Here is a 7,489-nt window from a genome sequence, read left to right on the forward strand (position 1 = left end):
AAAGCAAATGTGACACAGGAGATATATATGATAATGTTTGATTCTATGATTTTGCAATTTAATGGCAAAGGTAATGATGTGAGTATAGCCATATTTTGAAGTTGTATTCTACAACAAGAAATGAGAAAGATACTATAGTCACCTGTATCACCATATTACTGGTAAAAGAGTTATCAACAGGTGGGCATATGTCAACAATTTAGAGCTGGTCTAATGTGTAGTGGTTAGGCCTGGAGGTACCCCAGGTAGATGCATCACCTTCAAGAAACTTTCCATTCATTATTTTAACACTTGCAAAACTTCCTAAATCAGATCACTTGCTCTGTATGCAGAAATTTAGCACCATTATGTATCTTTGGGGAGCTCTGGTGATGTACTGATTCAAATACTTGACTGCTAACCAGAAGGCTGGCAGTTCAAACCCACCAGCCAATTCACAGAAGGAAGACTGGGCAATCTACTTCCGTAAAGATTTACCGCCTCGGAAACCCAAGGGGAGTCGCTATGAGTTGAAATCAACTTGAAGGCAGTGAGTTTTGTTTTGTTTTCTTCTGTATCTTTACTTTGTATCTTACTTTGAAAGAGAAAATCAAAAATAAGTGAACAGTAGGGTATCTACAAAATTTATGATATTCACAGTACTTACATTGTCACGTTATCAAATTTCCAAAGAGAAAGTCACACCTCCATTGCTTAGGTAGCACAAGCAATGGCTGATAATGGCAAATAAAACAGTTTTCAGTGAATCATTTCATACCTATGTTTTCTTATGAGGTATTTGCAATGCCTCAGTAAGTAATCTTTTGATGGTCTACACAACTTCAGAGACCAGAAGTCATCCAATCTCATCTTTGGAGAACAGGATTTTCCTGGATTGCCACCAAATAAATAATGAACCTACAACAGACAAAACAAATCAGTTTTTTTAAAATGTATGCAAGCTCAAGAAGCTACAGGCATAATTAAATTTCTTCATTTTGGTAGTATTAACTAAAAGGCAACTTCCATAGCTTTATTCATATACAAAATAAAAACATTCTGCATTTTCACCAAAGACTTTTCTGGATTTTTCTCAAGTTTCCATTTTACTTTAAATCATAGAAGCTATTTTCTAAATTATATTTTGTACTCAAGGAAATTGTATCACTACAATTACAATAATAGCAGAAGACGAGAAAAAAAAGCAGCATTAGTGAGAAGCTAACTCAAGACACAGAGTTAGCTGAAGATAACACATAATAGGGACTTCCAATGACTCAAGTATTGACCATAATAACAAATACTACTTTAAAAAATTTCTAACATACACGTTGAATCACTGAAGGTCAACAGCAAACTGTTGTTGCTGTCTGTTGAGTTGGCTCCAACTCATAGCGACCCTAAGTACAGTAGAATGAAACACTGTCCAGTCCTGCACCAGCCTCACAATCCTTGCTATACCTAAGCCCGTTGTTGCAGCCACTGTGTCAATCCATCTCCTTGAGGGCCTTCTCCTTTTGCACTGACCGTACATTTTACCAAGTATGATATTCTTCTCCAGAGAATGGTACCTTCTGACAACATGACCAAAGTATACCATTCTCTTCGGCACTTTAAAGAGGTCTTTTGCAGATTTGCCCAGTGCAATATGTCATCTGATTTCTTGACTGCTGCTTCCATTGGCATTGATTGTAGAACCAAGTAATATGAAATATTTGACAATTTCAATCTTTTCTCCATTTATCGTGATGCTGCTTACTGGTACAGTTGTGAGGATTTTTGTTTTCTTTGTATTAAGATGTAATCCATACTACAAACTGTAGTCTTTAATCTTCATCAGTAAATGCTTCAAGTTATCTTCACTTTCAGTAAGCAAGGTCGTATTGTGCATATCGCAGATTGTTAACGAGTCTTCCTCCAATCCTGATGCCACGTTGTTCTTCATGTAGTCCAGCTTCTTGGATTATTTGCTCAGCATACAGATTGAATAAGTATAATGAAAGGATACAACCCTGACACACTCCTTTCCTGATTTTAAATCATGAAGTATACCTTTGTTCTGCTCAAACGACAGCCTCCTGGTCTATGTACAGGTTCCTCATAAGCACAGTTAAGTGTTCCGGAATTCCCATTCTTCTCAATGTTATCTGTAATTTGTTATGATCCACACAATTGAATACTTTTGCATAGTCAATAAAACGTAAGTAAACATCTTCCTGGTATTCTTTGCTTTCAGCTAAGATCCATCTGACATCAGCAGTGATATCCCTCATTCCATATCCTCTTCTGAATCCAGCCCTGTCAATATACTGCTGCATCCGTTTTTGAATTATCTTCAGTAAGATTTTACTTCCATGTAATATTAATGATATTGTTTGATAATTTCCACATTCTGTGGGATCATCTTTCTTTGGAATGAGTACAAATATGGATCTCTTCTAGTCAGTTAGCCAGGTAGTTGTCTTCCAAATTTCTTGGCATAAATGAGTAAGTGCCTCCAGCACAGCATCCATTTGTTGAAACAACTTAATGCTCATTCCCTCAATTCCTGGAACCTTATTTTTCCCCAGGAGCTCTGGTGGCATAGTACCTAAGGCATTAGACTGCTAACCAGAAGGCTAGAGGTTCATGCCCACCAACCACTCCTCGAAAGGAAGATTAGGTGATCTACTCCCTTAGTGATGCTACCTTGGAAAACTGAGGAGGGGTTGCTATGCGTTGGATCCAACTCAACTGCAGTGCTTTTTTTTTTTTTTCCTTTGTTGTTGTTTTTCCCCAGTTCCTTCAGTTCAGCTTTGACTTCTTCCTTCAATAGCATTCGTTCTTGATTCTATGTCACCTCCTGAAATGGATGAACATTGACCAATTCTTTTTGGTACAATGGTTGGTGACTCTATTCCTTCCATCTTCTTCTGATGTTTCCTGCATCATTCAATATATTGCCCAGAGAACCTTTTAATACTGCAACTCGAGGCTTGAATTTTTTCATCAGTTCTTTCAGCTTGAGAAATGCCAAGCGTGTTCTTCCCTTTTGGTTTTCTAACTCCAGGTCTTTGCACATTTCGTTATAATAACTGACAGTGTCTTCTCGAGATGCTCTGTGAAATCTTCTGTTCAGCTCTTTTATCTGGTCATTTCTTCCATTTGTTTTAGCTACTCTCCATTCAAGAGCAAGTTTCAGTGTCTCCTCTGACATCCATTTTGGTGGTTTTTTTTTTTTTACCCCCCTTCCCTATCTATTTATGATCTTTTGCTTTCTTCATGGATGATGTTCTTGGTATCATCCCACAATTCCTCTGGTTTTTGGTTATGGGTGTTCAATGCATCAACTCTATTCGTTTTATGGTTTCTAAATTCAGGAGGAATATAATCAATGTCATATTTTGGCTCTCATGGACTTGTTTTAGTTATCTTCAGCTTCAACTTGAACTTACATATGAGCAACTAATGTTCTGTTCCACAATCAGCTCCTGGCCTTGTTTTGGCTGAAAATACTGAGCTTTTCCATCACCTCTTGCCACAGATGTAGTTGATCTGATTCCTGTGCACTCCATTTAGCAAAGTCCATGTGTATAGCAGCTGTCTGTGTTGTTGAAAAAGGTATTTGCAATGAATAAGTCATTGGTCATGCAAAATTCTATCATGTGCTATCCAGCATCATTTCTATTACCGAGGCCATATTTTCCAACTATGAGTTATTATTCTTTGTTTCCAACTTTTGCATTCCAATCACCAGTAATAATCAACAGATCTTGACTGCAAGTTTGGTCAATTTCAGACTGCAGAAGTTGGTAAAAATCTTCAATTTCCTCATCTTTGGCTTTGGTGGTTGGTGTGTAAATTTGAACAATAGTAATATTAACTGGTCTTTCTTGTAGGCATATGGAAATTATGGATATTATCCTATTACTGACAGCATTGTACTTCAGGATAGATCTAGAAACATCATTCTTCTTCAGTTTGTCATTCCTGGCATAGTAGATCATATGGTTTTCTGATTCAAAATGGCCAAAACTAGTCCACCGCAGCTCACTAATGCCTAGGATCAATCTTTATGCATTCCATTTCATGTTTGACAACTTCCAATTTTCCTAGATTCATACTTCATACATTCTATGTTCTAATTATTAATGGATGTTTGCAGCTGTTTATTCTCATTTTGAATCATGCCACAGCAGCAAATGGAGGTCCCGAAAGCTTTACTCCAGCCACATCATTAAGGCTGGTTCTACTGTGATTGGGCAGCTCTTTCTCAGTCATATTTTGAGTGCCTTCTGACCTAAGGGGCTTATCTTCCAGCACATTATCAGACAATGTTTCAGGGCTATTCATAAAGTTTTCCAGTAACATATCAGAGAGTGTTTCACTGATATTCGTAAGGTTTTCACTGACCAATTCTTTGAGAAGTGGATGGCCACTTCATTCCTGCAAGTCTGTCTCAGTCTGGAAGCTCCGCTGAAACCTGTCCACCATGGGTAACAGACTCACAGCAACCCACAAGTCACTACAGTATGACAAACTGACAGACAACTGGTAGCAATAGTGAACTAGAAACTTTAATCTAAACATCTTAATTTTCCTTTAGGTATAATGCCAAATACTAAATGGCACATGTAATTTGTAAAATAACTTCAAAAATGTTATTCTATTATTAATATTAAAAAAGAAATGTAAGAGGAATGTGATAATAGTTTCACTGTTCTATTCTAACTGAAGGTCTATATAAATCATCAACTACTGTTTTAATGATATTCTGCACTTATGCAAATCACTGAAGCAGTTCCTGGAATTTGAAAGACTTCTATTCAATGGTCATATACAATAGAGATATTATTTCTATCCTACATATGGAAATTAATTTATCCTATAATTTGGGAGATACTAAGAGAAATGGTGTTTACTCTTTACTATTGTATCTTTTATATAGAGGTCTCAAGCTATACAACATAAAATTTAAATAAGATTCTCTGGTCTACAGAAAGAACACAGACTCTGTCAGTAACTTACTATATAACCTAAGTCCAAATTACTAAACCACATATAAAATTTAAGGGAGTAATACTTAAAGAAACTTCTTTCAATATTTAGTGACCATAAAACTTCAGAACCAGTATTATTTTCACTAGGCTAACAGAAAAGATAAGGAGTCTTGGTGGTGCAACAGTTAAGTGCTCAGCTGCGAAATTAAAGATCTAGTGATTTGCTTCTATAAAGAGTACAGCCTAGGAATCCCTATGGATAGTTCTGCTCTGTCATCCAGGGTCACTATGAGTTGCAATTGACTCAATGGCACACACACAATGGAAAAGAAATGCCATTCATACTAAGGAAAAATAAAGATAAAAAGATTTCTTACAGAAATAGTAAAATCTAAAACCAAGAAGTTATATACCAGTTCCTTTTTATATCATGGGACAAGCTACCCAAATGTTGAAAACCACACATCTTTTACTTGGTTTTGATTATTCAGGAGTTCTGGTGGCGAAGTGCCTAAGGCATTTAACTGCTAACCAGAGGCTGGAGTTCAAACCCACCAGCTACTCTGTGGAAGGAAGATGGGGCAATCTACTTCTGTAAAGATTTATGCCTTGGAAACCCAATGTGGGTCACTATGAGTAGGAATCAACTCAATGGCAGTGAGTTTGGTTTTTCATTTATTATGTATCCTAAGTATGCAGCTAAGAAACAGGCAGTGACTTTCAAAAAAATGAGAAGTGACAGAACTTATAAACTACGCAGCATGTCTCTCCTCCTAAGGAACTTTAGGGAGAAGCGGTTTGAATATCTGTTACGTATTCTATTGAATGACTGCTTTGTATCAAAACTCTTTATTCAATTTCATTTATAAACAATCAGAAACAGTTATATTTTGGGATTCTTTCTGACGGTAGGCTGTGGAAGTTTGCAAGTAAATGTGTTTCGGATACCTTGTGTAACTCATCATATACAAGCTGGTGGGCAAATCTGGGACACGGCTCTTCTTCCTGCAGACTTTTACTTGGATTTTCCTTTGCAGCTTGATCATTCTTATACACACAAGACCTGCAAGACATTCCTTTTAAGCCACTTTATGGTAGATAATCAGCAACAAACATAATGTAAATATAATTATAGTAAAAAGATGAACTGCACATCTACTTATGAACATATAAATTTGCTCAAATGCCATCTTAAAGTTCCAGTCACTCTCAAAATAATCTGAACCTGCTGGAACTGAAGTTCACTGAATTAATCAACCCTCAAAAAGTTCACTCTACACAGAGACTAAAGGTTATGAGTGGTTGCCTGGGTAAGATGGAAAAAGAAAGAGGAAAGAGGTCCTCAATGCTCTGGGGACACTGAGCTTCTATGAAGGGTGAAGGAAAAAACTGGATATGGATAGTGGTGATGAACACAATTAACGTCACAGAAATGTACATGTAAAAAATGTTGAAAGGCAAATGTTTTGTTTCATATATATTTACCACAATAGAATTTTTTTTTTTTAACTAAAAAACCTCACTTAAGAATAATCTATCTTGTATAATGGAACATGGACAGCATACATAAAGGCTCAAACTAAAGGTCTATCTATTCACAATAAAAAAGAGTTGATTATTCTCATTTCAACAGTACATACATGTCCCATTTAGAAAATAACGAACTCCTTCATTGCTGAGCACACCCTCCATCACCCGATGGAGGGGGTCTCTCTGAAGTGCCTCTGCTGTGGAGCACACTTACTCACGGAGCAATCAGAGTTTAGAGCTACATCCTCTAGGCTATGGTTCCCAGAGCAAAATGTGCAGCACCAGGACTATACCGTGCCTATGACAAAAGGGTCCTGGTTTGGAAATGCTAAACAGTAACACCCAGCCCCTTGGAGAGTCACAACAAACATTAGCATATCAAAAGTTGTGAGAGGTTCTACAGACCAGAGCTATCTGTTTGCACAGCTGCTCACTAGTTTATGGGCTAAAAGAACCTTGTTTCCAGCAGCAGCTGATATCGTCTAGGAATAGTGGTTCTTGGAACATACTTTGGAAGACACTGCTCTAGTCAACCATCCTCATTTGATAATGCCAAGATGTGGGGATGCTTTAAAAAAAATTATCCTCAAGTTCACACATCTACTTGGTAGCAGGATCTAGACTGTAACACAATTCTCTTGACTCCTGGGCCAGGAACAATCTACAAATTGAATAACTCAGAGATAAACTCCATTCACTGAAGGTCATCAAATATGTAGGCATTAATTGACCCCCTTCATATTGATTTTTCAATGTACAACATCACATGTTAACATAAGTTTTTTAATCTCCCACTTCTTTCAATAAACCAACAGCAACCTTAATGAATGTTTGCGGTGTAGTAAATTACTTAGTATGGCTTTTCTACCCATAAGTCTTTGTAAACTCCAAGGTGGGATTTTCTATGAGCAACTGAGGAGCTCCTGATTGCTGAAGTTGTCCACCTGGAGTATTTCTGTTGGGAGCGGCACTAAACAATGTTCTGGGAGCTGCCCACTCTC

At 37.2% G+C, this 7,489-nt stretch overlaps 1 protein-coding gene across 1 annotated transcript in view; it reads right to left on the reverse strand.

Moving 5' to 3' along the window:
* MKLN1 (muskelin 1) overlaps positions 1-7,489 on the reverse strand; it is a 224,197-nt gene that overhangs the window by 34,008 nt on the left and 182,700 nt on the right. The window contains exons 14-15 of the mRNA XM_007953479.2: positions 5,907-6,021; positions 758-897 (exon numbers count right to left, since the gene is read on the reverse strand). Of these exons, the coding sequence (XP_007951670.1) occupies positions 758-897; positions 5,907-6,021 (255 nt within the window). The remainder of the gene's footprint in view (positions 1-757; positions 898-5,906; positions 6,022-7,489) is intronic.

The sequence above is a fragment of the Orycteropus afer genome, unplaced genomic scaffold (assembly GCF_000298275.1).
Source record: "Orycteropus afer afer isolate SDZICR_OR568_19922 unplaced genomic scaffold, OryAfe1.0 scaffold00397, whole genome shotgun sequence".
Classification (NCBI taxonomy): Eukaryota; Metazoa; Chordata; class Mammalia; order Tubulidentata; family Orycteropodidae; genus Orycteropus; species Orycteropus afer.